Here is a 13,737-nt window from a genome sequence, read left to right on the forward strand (position 1 = left end):
ACACAGTTAGCTAGGTCATGCAGGTCTTATTTTCTCCCTGCCAGGTTTTCATCAAAGGTAACTCTTTTTTTCTTCATATGACATTTATGCTATTCAACTCAGGCATGAAACAGTGCCTTTGGTCTAATAAAAAACAGTTGTAAAACTCAGTGTGGCAACTATGCTATGCAAGCAGACAATCATGATTTTCAAGGTTACTAAAAGTGATTTCTGTCACCCAATTATATTGGCACTGGTCAATACAGCAGTAAGTAAACAGGAAGATATACAAAACTTCCAAACCTAGAGGTGAAACAGTCTTTGTTTAAAAGCATCAAGTTTTCCATAATACAAAATAAGTTGTATATTCAGGCCGTATTTATTATAAACAATTTTATTTTATTCACAAAAAATAGGTCCTATACAATGCATTTTTGCTAAGCAATTTAGAAAAGCAGAGTGATCGAAAAAAGGAAAAGCAGCCATATGTTACTGAACGTTAGTAAAAATATTTGGCAAAGTCCACCTAAAATTTCATTACTTCTCAATATATGATGGAATATTTTTCTGTTAGAACGTACATATTTCTGCCATATCAAAGGCCCCTTTTAAAAAATACTTCCCATTAAGGCCAACTGAGGGTTACCCATAAGAGTTTCCATCCCTCTATTAAAAATAGCTCTAAACAATCAGCTAAACTATAGGTGACGGTTATATTCCCTTGAGGTCAAATGCTACATCATCACTGGCACCATGGGAATTTAACATCTGTTGGTTTTTAGTGAAATATGCAAATTCAATGTCCTATTCTGATGTAGGTTACAGACCTCAAATACTGTGGCCAGAAGAAATGGATTCATTGGGTTATTGTAAGTGCTGCAGCCTCTTGGAGCTAAAATATATTTGTGGTGAATGTACATATGCCATTGAATCGTGTCTTCTGAATTTAAAATTACTTTTTATAAACTTTAGTTATATAATGCAAAGCTACCACACCAGTAATATGAACTAAACAAGACAGAAGTTTCTTAGTTATGTAATACTCAGAGCTATGTGAAGTTTGCCTCATTTGATCTACAGAAGTTCAAAAAATGTTGGACAGTTCTAGAGAGTGGAGTTTTGCATTCCTATTTTTGCTGTACATTTTTAGGTGAATTCAAATCTCAGCAGTGTTTCACCTGATTTTTTGAATGAATTAATGCAAACCTCACATATTTAGCATAGTTTGGTCACTAAAACAAACAAACAAACAAACAAACAAACAAACAATCCCCCTATGACCACCAAACTCCCCACCACAAAGAATGTTGGCCCAAAGCCTGCCCTAAGTTACTTAATTGAATGAGGTTCTCCCAAAAAGTTTACAAAGTTGTGCTGAGATTCAGATTTGTAACAAAAGCAGAATCTACATAAGCTTTACTTAGATTACAAGAATTTTGCATAGCTAAATAATTGCTCCAAACAGAATTCAGAACTGTCACTGTGCCCCAATCATAATATCAAGACCTCTGATAATTAAACCAGATGCTGTTACAAGTTGTCTATCATTTGGATTATACTAAATGGTGAAACTTGGGTCCAAAACCATTTTAAGAATGAGATGAATGTTAGAATCATTACAACAGCTTGTACTTCTCATTCCATTACGACTAGATTTGTGCTAACTCGATATTTTTCTACACAAAGGCTTTTTAAAAGCCATTAATAAAATGCAGATCTGGATTTACAATTGATGAACAGTCATCTCCCATAGCAAAAATATGAGCTAAATTTTGAAATGTAGTATTGACTGATGTCTGGTGCCTACCTGTCTACAGGTGAAGACTTTGAATTTCTTGGTTTTTTCACTTGGGCATACAACGCTTCAACTGTCTGTCCTTCTCTGGGGCTCTGGGGCCTGGCGTTCAAAGTCATTGTGCCACTATTTGTGGAAGAGTCATATGAAGCATTTCCAGCATGCATTGAGTCAGCCTCACATCCAAATGTCCGGTTAAAATCTTGTATCTCAGCATAGTCACGTTCACGAGCTTGTCGCTCTCGAAATTCCCGAGTTTTGGCTTGAATTCTGCAAAATTAAAACAAGGCTGAAACTGAATTTTTAAAAAATAACCTATAGAGATAATTTTATTCACATTAATACACTTCTTTCAAAGCAAGCTTTTTTTCTCATTAACTAGCAGAAACTGTAAGGTAGTATTACAGGAACATCCTATACATTCAAGTGTTTTCAATTTCAGTCAATGGGCTGTCTACATGAGGACAAATCAGGCTATATGATTCTTCAGATCAGACTAGAGCAGTGTTTCTCAACCTTTTTTTATAAAGTGCCCCTTTAAAAAAAAAAAAAGATAAGTATCCACAGCATCTACAACATTTTTTTCTACCAGTGCAACACATTTGTTCAAACAATTGTAGCTGGGCAGGTGATGAAATTTTTGGGTGCAAAAAGTACAAAAATAATGAAATGCTGTAAAACTTAAAACAAAAATTCAGTTTTCTCCAAATTTCAGTTATGTTGACATACCCCCCCAGATTTCTCTCAAGTGCCCCTATGGGTACTCGTACCACTGATTGAGAAACACTGGACTAGAGGGATGTGAACTGCTGTATGCGCTAGTGTTCTGCGCTGTAACTCCCCCCTGTGGATGCTGGAGGCATGAACTAAAAGCTACTAAGTTTAGATTAACGCAGACACATTTTAACAGGACAACATTACCACAAACTAGGTACCTTCTAGTTTCCACTTGCAGCATCCACACAGGGGAGCTATAGTACAGAATGCTTGCAACACATCCCCGTAGTCCAAACTATGAGGTCATGTAAATAAATTTGCAGAAACAGTCATCTGAATTAATTAAAGGTGTGAATTATACACAAATTAGTTAAACTGCATTAAAATCTTGTCTGGACATACTCATTCAAAAAGAAATTGACCTTAAGTCATTTTAGCTTAATTAATTTTAGTTAGTTTGGATTAATTTTCCTAAGGTGCACAGTGTAGACATACTTTATGCATGCAATATGATGCTTCCTTAGCTACCCAGTTTAGTGTACCATGACTATGCTCCAGATGATTAAAAAAACACATGACTATTTCAGGTGCCTTTTTTCAACAAAAAGGAAACAGGACTGGTATTAGTTTGATTATCTAGCATTTTATCCATTTTAGGATTTTTTTTATGGTGCTCAACATCAGAATATCTAATCACTTTTTAATTCTCAATGGTCTAGACCAGTGGTTCCCAAGCTTTTCAGCATTCCCCCTCTCCCCCCAAAAGAAAACTTGGGGGGGGGGGAAGGAACAGAGCAGGGCAGCAAAACTTGATGGGGGGGGGAGCTGGGTCACCTTACACCCCCCCTGGAATTTCTTCACACCCCTCCCAGGGAGGCACGCCCCCCAGTTTGGGAACCCATGGTCTAGACACTATAGTTATATCATATACACAAGTAAGCTATTTGTTCATACATTTTAGATTTAATTGAAAATTCACTTTGGTTTTGATTATTTTAATTTCTCACATTTTAGAAAGAGGGATTTAATCTGAATATAACATTTGCAAGATGTCCAATATGCTTAATTGCCAACAATTTCATGAGACAAAAGATTCAATTCCTCAATCTGCAGAAGTTCTCTTGTGTATTGATTTCAATGGAAACTGAGAACACTTGGCATCAAATAAGAATGGGTTCTTTATTTCCAAATGCAGTATTCTGCATGTCATACCAAAACTCCAAATTGACATAGATACTGTACATTGACTTTGAATCCAGATGTGCCTTTTGTATTATAAAGATCATAAATTAAAAATATCATATATAGAATTTTGACAAATGTGTGAATTAGTACTTTATGGATAACTAATTCAAACAGCATTTTTCAAAAGGATGAAAGTTAGTGGGAGTTCAGCTCCTAAATCTTTTAGGCATTTTGGAAAGTTTACCCAATGGAAATATCCATAAAAATGCAAAAAACTAGAATTCACACACTTAACACTGAAAGATAAGGCACCAAAAGCCAGAAAATTCTGATGGTAAGTAAGATTTTTCTTGCAACGCTAAATTGCACAGCAAAATTTTCAAAAGCAGTGAAGTGATTAGGAGTCTAAAAGCCATTTTCACTTCAATGGGAGTTAGATGACTAAGCACTTGAAATTCCCACAGGGTCCCCATCTGCATCTTTAGGTATTGAAATACTTTTAAAATGTGGCCCTTAGTCACTTATGCTCCTAGGATCTATTGACGTTCAGTAAGATTTAGGGTGCTATTAACTATGTCACTTCTGAAAATAGTCACTGAGGCACTTTTGGAAAGTTTACCCCTGGGATAATGATTTATCTTAGGTTTGATTCAGTAAAGAAGGGCAAGGGAAATGTAAATTTTTCTTACTTGTATTAGCTTAAAGCCTCTCATTCTGACAGAAGGTCATTCACATGCCAAGGATGGGGTGGGGGCAGGTTTTATTCCTGCTGAACTCCATAGATGTTTGGTGAAAGCACAAATTTCTCATACAAAATAACTGGCTGGCTATACCTCTCTTCCCAGCTAATGCTTATAATCCGTTGACCTATCCTAAGGTTGCCGTAGAAAGCCTCAGTCTGCTCTTCCTAGTAGTCTTTCCAGTACTAAATATTGCAAGAAGATTTCAGACTCCAATTGACTCTGGAGTGAATACGGACTTGAGTAGATTTATGGCATACAAATAAAAAGCAATAGGTTGTGATTTTCAGCTCAGAAAAAAAAAGAAAAGAAAAGAAAAAGAAAAAGAAAATGCAAGTAGGTGAACATTACCACAGGAAGTTAACTTCTGTAAATCATTTATTTTTTGAAAGTTTTATTTTAAAAATGTAATAGTTGTACAGGTATTAACATTAGGGTATTCTTTTCAGGAAAAACAGAAAATCTAGAGGTAATCAACTTGAAATACATCTCTCAAAGCACAATCTGAGAGATAAGGGCACTTTTTACTGAACTAGTTCAGCTTCCTCTTTTCAAATGCTCCTAATCTTTCTCATATTAAATCTTTTTCTCAAATAAGCAAAAGAACTAATTCGCCACAAGAATTATATCCAAGACAAGTTTCAAAACTTCCACTGTTTTTGCTATATGCCTGTAAAAATGGTATGACTACAATTTTGCTATAACACTGGGGAAAAGGGTATATTTTTCAGTCTCCCACAATTCAAAGAATAGGCAGTTGTAATTCAAATGGTTTGCAACCTTAACTACACTGGGTTCTATCTATAATATACAAGGTATAAACACAAGGGACCAAAGCCTGAAAATGACCTGCTTTGGCTGAAGATTTCATTTCTACTTTGCAGTTCTATGTTAATTGTATTTTGGGGGTTTGTGTACCATCTGTTAAGATTACTTGCTATCTGAAAAGAAAAATAAATAAGGGAGGTCAGGTGCTGGTAGGTTCTGGCATTTTATTTGCAGTTTGAAGAGTCATCGTTTCATCACATGCTAGAAGCTTTAGCTGATATTGCCTTGACTGAACAAATATTTCACATATTGCAGGCAGCCAACCTTTCAGTGCACGAAAACTGACAATTTAACTACAAATGGCATGAACTAAAATGCGCATTGGTCAGTCCAAACTATGCTTGGTATGATTATGAATCATTCCTACCCAACTAGTGAGATCATCTCTTATGTTCCAAGAAATATTACATTACCATTCTGATTAATGTAGCCATTGCTTGACCATGAATATCACATTGCCATTAACATCTCCAAAAGATACACATTGTGAAATTTCACCTATTCTTAATGAGACTCTGCCATTTATCTGTTCAATCTGCCATTCATAAGTTCCCAGGACACTAATGTGTTTGCAGCAATGAAGTATCATAGCTCACATCAAGAGCATCTCATGCAGATGCTCAAGGGCAAAGCTGCTTGACCACATATGGTTCAACATACAGTGTTTATCCCTAGTCTGGTGGCTGAGTCTCGATTAAGTAAGGTGTTGTGCCAATAATTAAGGTAGTACCTAGACTAGTTTGCATAATATTACCTATAATTAATTAGTAATCCATGTCCCATTATGCACACATAGAACTAGCAACTCATAGGGTTAGAAGGGACCCAAGTGTCATCTAGCCTAGCACTCTGCCAAGATATAGGATTTGTTGTATCTAAACCATCCAAGACAAAGGGCCATCCCAGCCTGCTTTGCAGGAGCCACTACAACTTTCCTAGGTATGCTGTTCCATTGGCTCACTGTTCTTACAGTTAAGAAGTTTTTTTCTAGATTTAATCTAAATCTGCTGTGCTCTAGTTTGAACCCATTGCCTCTTGTCCTGCCTTCTGTGGGAAAAGAGAACTTTTGTCCATCTTATAATACACAGAGTTAAAAATTAGATTCAAGCTGAAAACCATATGAACTGAAGCAGCAGTTTTCTTATGAATTATCCCCTAAGCATTCAATTGGCATTTACACTCTTTAATGTTTAACATGGCATGATACTAAGGTTAACATTTTGGGAAACTTCTTTCTACTGACCCTGTGATTTAAGACTGGACAAAAAGAAAAACATGCCTACTACACACACTGCTATCACTTTCAGATATTAAAAATGTATTCAGTATTATTTAAATAACACACTTTTAAAGTAATGTTTAAAATACTGTTTTGGCTTACAATCGTCATCAGGATACAATATATTTTAACATTATTTTGTATCTGTAAATTTAAAGAAAGAATGAAATATTTAAATATATTTCCACAAAAAATGCTGGCTACTGCCCCAAGAAAGTTTTATGCTATACAGGCAGTCCCCGGGTTACGTACACGATAGGGACTGTAGGTTTGTTCTTAAGTTGAATCTGTATGTAAGTCGGAACTGGCGTCCAGATTCAGCCTCTGCTGAAACTGATCAGTTTCAACAGCAGCTGAATCTGGATGCCAGTTCTGACTTACATACAGATTCAACTTAAGAACCCCAGGCATCCCCAAGTCTGCTGCTGCTGAAACTGATCAGTGGCTGATTCCAGGAAGCCCGGGGCAGGGGCTTCCTGTAGTCAGCCACTGGTCAATTTCAGCAGCGGCTGACTTGGGGATGCCTGGGGCAGAGCAGCTGGGGTGCTGCTGGGTTGGTCCAGTAGCGCTGCCGCTCCTCGGTGCTACTGGACCAACTCAGCAGCACCCAAGCTGCTCTGCCCCAGGCGTTCTGATTCAGCTGCTGCTGAAACTGACCAGCAGCGGCTGAATCAGGACGCCTGGGGCAGAGCAGCTGGGGTGCTGCCGGGTTGGTCCAGTAGTGCCCAGAGCGGCGCTACTGGACCAACCGGCAGCGCCCCAGCTGCTGTACCACAGGCGTCTGGAGCAAAGCCGCGGAGCACAGGAGCAGCGGGACAGCCCAGACACACCGTAGCTGTCCTGCTGCCCTCAGGCTCCGCGGCTTTGCTCTGCTTTGCTCCCCGTCCCCCTGGTCTGCAGACCAGGGAGACGGGGAGCAAAGCAGAGCAAAGCGGCTGAACATGCGGGCAGCGGACAGCCCATACGTGCATCTGGGCTGTCTGCTGCCCGCGTGTTCCGCCGCTTTGCTCCCCGTCCTTCTGCTCTGCAGACCAGGGTTACGGGGAGCAAAGCAGAGCAAAGCGACGGAACACGCAGGCAGCGGACAGCCCAGACACGCGTCTGGGCTGTCTACTGCCCGCGTGTTCCGCCGCTTTGCTCCCCGTCCTTGTGGTCTGCAGACCAGGGGAACAGGGAGCAAAGCAGAGCAAAGCGGCGGAACACGCTGGCAGCGGACAGCCCAGACGTGTCTGGGCTGTCCGCTGCCCGCGTGCTCCGCCGCTTTGCTTCCTCTCCCTGGTCTGCTGGAGACCAGGGAGAGGGCCCCGTTCGTAACTGCGGATCTAACATAAGTCGGATCCGCGTAACTCGGGGACTGCCTGTATTGTGATTTTAACAACTCTTTCCTCTGAATTGTCCGTATACGTGTGGGACTAAATAACTAGCTCTAGTAGTTAATGCTGCAATAGATATTTTACTTTAAAAAAAACCTTCTTTGGTTTCTTGTTTAATATGAACCCTCTACCATCCTTATTTCTACACATTTCATTAAATAAATATATGTACAGCAAATGCATACTTTACAGCATTTGGAGGGGGGGAGAATTAAAATACGTATGGCACATATACATGAATTAAAACATACGGACCGGAATGGATTAGAACCAAGAAGCTACTGACATTGTTTCATCTCCTCCAGTGTTACTCCTATTTAAACCCTACCATAGAAGAGATTCACCCCCATGTTGCAGTTCTGCAATGTGGATATACGACCAAAAGATAGTAGACTGACAACTGCAGAATGTAATTTAATTATTACGTGAGACAATAAAAATGTCTGCATCTGGCATTCTGAATCAGCTAATTCTGAGGATTATGGGCCTGCTTGCAGATTTCTAGTGGATTTAACAATAAGAATAATAATGCTTAGCATTTATATAGTCCTTTTCATCTTCAAAGCATTTTGCAAATGTTGAATAACTTTTCTGCATTAAAAAGAATGTGAACTTTTATATTAAAAAGAAAAGTTTCTAAGCCCATCTGGTTGTAAAGATAGCCTTGAAAATGTCAACTGATACACTGCTATATTTTTGAGGCTACAGTCCATCTGAAACCATGACATGGAGAAAGGAGTAAATTCTCTCCATATACATCTGTGAAACATTAATTTCAAAGGCTAATGATGACCACTTAAATTACAATACTATTAGCCACTTTGAACTTCATATAACTATATCAAGAACTTTCCACTACCAAGCTGATTCACTGATGCTAGACTACCTATCTTCATTACCTGATCTTCTGAATTTGAAATAATGTTTCACAGAAGTAAAAGCCCCTAAATCCAGTTATCAAACCACTACAGCATGTGGTGGTTAAATGGATAACCAACAGTAAACTATAGGCATGCTAGAGATCTACCCTGGCACGCTCCTCGCTTCCTGCAAGTCACTAGACACATGGTTATTTTGTTGTGTAGATCTGTACCTCTCACTGTACCACAGTAACTGGGCCATCCTCTTTTTCCTGTGACTAACAGAAATAGATATTTTGTAGGCACCACTGTGAAAGATCCTTTGGACTATTCCCTGTATTTAAGTCAGAAATTTTACCAAACTATATCACCTGGAAGCAGAAAGTGGGTTATAATTACTGTACATTATAATGCTCACACCAGGGAGTTGTGATCTGGCCATCAGTCCCCATCTCTATTATGGAGAATCAGACAATACAGCCTGCCCAAAAGGAATGATTAAGTTCTTGCTCTCTAGAGTGAGGACACCATTCCAGCCAATTTGAAATCTGCCAAATGAAGCTAAAGGGAGTCTCTGATCAATGAGATCCAGCAGACTAGATGACCCTTGCAATCCCTTCTAACTGTATGGTTCTAAGTCTATGATTGTTTGGCAGTGGTAGAAGAAAAACTTCATGAAAGTGTAGTACAGCCAGATGAAGAATTCGAATAAGATCTCCACCAATCACAGGAAATCTTCTCCCTTTTCTAGAGATTGGATTGAGTACAAGCAAGCAAGAGTCAAGGTCAATAAGCTGGTCTGGCCACTAGAGGAGGAAAAGCCTAGGAGTACAGTTTTCAAGAGTGCCTAACAGTCTAAATCCCATAAAATAAAATAATTGACGTAGGCATTTTGGAAACTCTGCCTTATGTCTTTATTAACGTGCACAGTGAGGCAGTGCAGTTTGTGGCAAGCACACAGCAGGCTGCAAGGGGGACTGTAATAAACCACAGCGTAAGCACTAGATCTGTTGTTGCGAAGGCACAATTGTCCTCCCTTCTAAGCAAAACTGGTGTTGGCTGCTGCCTCAGGTCTGCAACATGTCTACCCAATTTAATTTATTGATCCTGAGACTGCCAAGATTCAACCACCACCCAAGTGATAATCAGTATCCCAGCCTCTTCCCACAAGACTAACTATATTACAAAAATCTGCATTGAACCATCACAGTTTTCTACTTATATGATAACCGCAGCAGTGCTTTTCAAGAACAGAAACAGGTTATTAATTAAAGGGCAGAAGCTAAATGACAATCTTTTCCATGCTGTCAGTTCACTGGACCAGCTTTCCCTTAATAGTTTATTTCCCTTTGGTTCTGCCATCTGATTGGCCTGCTTCTGTGTAATGGATTTAAAATAGGAAAAAACGGTGGCAATGTCAGAAAGCCTGTCAACATACGTGTGCCATTCAATGGGATGGCAACATTCATGTTAATTTCTACCAGAGAGTCATGCCAATAAAGAGGTCATTAAACGGGTTGGCCTGTAGCCAATTCTTGCCAGAGATCCCCCTTTGCTGATGGGAAATGCCTTAGGAGTTTGGTGTACTAGTAGGTAAGTCAATTTACGCATTCCATAACCCTCTCTGCTGCTTTCAGGGTGATGACCACCTTTCTCCTAGCTTTCAGCAATCTAGACAGTGTGCGAATTTACCCTCTGCTGCAACCATCCATCCATCGATCTCAGATCTGTTTCCTGCTTGGGCTTACAGATGAGAATTATATGGTGTGGACAACTTTGCACAGTCTGCAAAATTTACAGAATTGTTTAGAATTGTATTGATTTTTAAGCCAACATTTATTTCTGTAGAATCTACGGAAGAACATTTTAATCAAAATCAGTTTATTATGGACAGCACTGATGAACAGACATCACATTAGTATATTAGTACAAGCACAAAGGAAAAAAAGGTCATGTATCAAAACTGTGTAGTAGCAGGAACCTGGAGTACACATTCCTTTTCACCCTCCATTTGCATCTAGCATCTAAGTATAAGAATAATGGCAGAGAGCATTTATTTTCCTTCTCACCTGCACAGTACATCCAGGAATAGGAAGCACAGGGTTCACAGGCCAGTTTTAGCATCCCTGGCATGCTCTTCTTCATGTTCACAGAGGTTGTGATGCACACATCAAGTAGCCATGAATGCATGTGTGTCATTCCTCTTCAGCGTTGGCCCTCTAGTCAGCACTACACTGACACAACTGAGCTGACACATCCTCATCCTTATAATCAGGGCATGGAGTCCAAAGCCAAGAAGTTCAACTACCACAGACACCCTGCTAGTATCCCTGTGGAAGGGGAGGAAGGGATAGAAATTTTGCAGTCTGCCTTCTTTTATGTTCTGGCATCTTGAAACTTGCCAGACTAAATGCTATCTTCCTCCCTGGAAGTGGCTCCTGCGATCCCGAGTAGCAAAACTTTCAGCTGCTTGTTCAATGCTTTGGCCTGACTGAAGGAGCAAAGAAGTAGAAAAAGAGATCCATCAGTAATCCAGAACTTGGGAATCTCCAGCATTGTTTAATCCCTCTCCTGCTTACATCAGGAACACTATTTTTATCAAATTGGACAAGACAGTAGCACTTGCTTTGTTGGACCATTTTTTCATCCGTGATCTCCTCAGGCCAAAGAGCTCTGCTGGGGAACAGCATTAGGTGTCTGTGGCCAGGCTCAAGAGTGCCATGACAACTCTATCATGCAGAGGAACAGCAAGTCACATACTCACACATTTCTATTGTTAGGTCATTTCCCATACAGATACACAATGTCAAAAGTGTACTTGGTCATTCACAGGTATCTCATCTGATAATTGCTAGTCCAGGCACTCTGACCATCATCCTGCCAATAGGCTGAGCTCTGCCTTGCCCACAGTCGTCTCCTCAGTCTTCAATTTGGTGAAGTAAATGGACAGCAAACTCTGCATACACCTCTGTCTCCTTTTCAGACACCTAGTCTGGGTGGGTGCTGATACCTCTTCTATGTTGCTATGCTTCCAGGGCATTGGGCAGAATAACTAAAGCTGAAAGATGAAGCAATCTCTTGTGACAAAAAATGGAAAAAGCCATGGAAAAAGCCAGAACGATCCGTGAAGTGGGGCATTATGGGTTTTATACATAAGTTGTCCCATAAAGCCTGGGGGGGAAAGGAAAATAATAAAAACATCGCCAATTTTGGTGTGTGCAACTGTTGCTGGGGCTCCGGGGATAGCAAACATTTCCCAGAATACTTGCTGTAAAGCCTGGTTGGGCTCAGGTTTAGTTGTGAACATGAAGTTCTGAGGAGAGTAAAAGTATGCCATTTTCCACCTGAACTGTCGCCTGTAGCCTGTTAAATGATGATGCCCTTAACTGGTTATAAAAGAAAAGTTCCAGCTGCATTGGGAATGGAGCTTATGCTGCATGTTTTGACTATGCCATCAGGTATCCTTTTGATTATTCAGATAATTGCTACTGTCCTTAAGAATTAAATAAACATGGTACTTAATTGCTGCTAGCTACAATGTGTTAGATTCCTGTAGTGCAGTCTAGAGGATTTTATGGGTTTTCAGTGCTGTTCAGTTCAACAGCAATAAACACAGTTCAGTTTAACAAGTTAATAAACCTAGAGGATTGACTCATCTTGTTTTTAAATGGGTATTTGGTATTAAAATATAAGTGTATGGCCACAGTGGATTAAAAATAAAAGCAACTCCATTGTTCCTGAAATAGTTCATCAGATTTGGGGACAAACTTTTTCTTATAAAATTCCTTGTAGATTACTATCTAGCCTCATAGATACAGCAGACTTTCAATATACAATCTAGTAATCTCTGCTCTATGAAAGGGCCTTATAAAATACACAAAAGGAAAAGTTTTATGGAAAAATTGACAGTTTATAGCAATTGTCATTCCACCAATGGCCCAATTTAAGCATCAACTGAAGTCAATGGCAATAGTTTCAGAGACTTGAATAGACAAAATGTATTTTTATTTTTCTCATATTTTATTCTATGGAAAACACTGAAACCATGAATGTCTATTGTAGATATAGATGTAGAGGTGACGAACACTGCTGAGAAACATTAAGCAGGATTGGTATAAACCAAATCAAAAGCAGACTTTACAACTGAATGTGGTATGGTTTTATTTGAAAGATATATGTGAACACTTAGTAGGTTATGTAACAAAACCAAGCAGAAATTCTCTCTATATTACAGTATATACAATTTCTTTTTTCCTTATGCAGGATGAAACAGTTTTATGAAAATATTTGGCTAGTGGATGGGGGAAGAGTTGGTGTTTTCCAATAAAAATATTATGGTCTCTCTGGGAAATTTGGAAGGACACCAGGAGAGTGTCCTGCTGTTCAACCCTTACTCCATCTGATACTTTAATAGTTCCAGATGGCCTTTACTGGAAGATAACGCTCCCTTTATTCTTTTATTATGACCTTTCAGGTCACAAATTATCTGTAGGATGCTGTTGCCATCCTTTCTTCTTGAGAATAAGGTAGATGCTTAACATTAAATGTCAACTCTTATTAGTCCAAATTTCCAGTGATGCAAAGAGAGTCCGTTATTCCAATCACCATTACTACTGGAGGAAACGTGTTTAGTTTTTCTTATACTGGTATTCTTCCTCTCTTCTATAGAAAAGTAATATTTAGTTAGATACACTTTTTCATCAAATACTTCTTGTTAACACATGTGTCCAACTAAAAACAGACCATATGGTAGATGACAATCATTTAGAATATGTAAGAATCTGTTATGAAGAGACACTATGAAGTTTTGGTGCATGCCTTTTGATTTTTTTGTTTTTAGATTTCTGAAGATTTATTGTGTAAGTTTCATTGCAAGAAAATGAACATTCACATAATTGATAAAAACTATTTGTCCTTTTCTATAGTAATAAATAAATGCATTGACCTTGCATACAAAAATATTAAATAATCTAATATACTA

At 39.0% G+C, this 13,737-nt stretch overlaps 1 protein-coding gene across 13 annotated transcripts in view; it reads right to left on the reverse strand.

Moving 5' to 3' along the window:
- Positions 1-13,737, reverse strand: part of PARD3 (par-3 family cell polarity regulator) — a 677,664-nt gene that overhangs the window by 142,970 nt on the left and 520,957 nt on the right. For 11 of the 13 annotated variants that reach the window (XM_075922689.1, XM_075922683.1, XM_075922685.1 and 8 more), the window contains one exon: positions 1,787-2,044. The exons of the other annotated variants lie outside the window; for them this stretch is intronic. In XM_075922689.1, coding sequence (XP_075778804.1) covers positions 1,787-2,044 — 258 coding nt within the window. The remainder of the gene's footprint in view (positions 1-1,786; positions 2,045-13,737) is intronic. 13 annotated transcript variants of the gene reach the window in all.

Source organism: Pelodiscus sinensis, chromosome 2 (genome assembly GCF_049634645.1).
Source record: "Pelodiscus sinensis isolate JC-2024 chromosome 2, ASM4963464v1, whole genome shotgun sequence".
Lineage (NCBI taxonomy): Eukaryota > Metazoa > Chordata > Testudines > Trionychidae > Pelodiscus > Pelodiscus sinensis.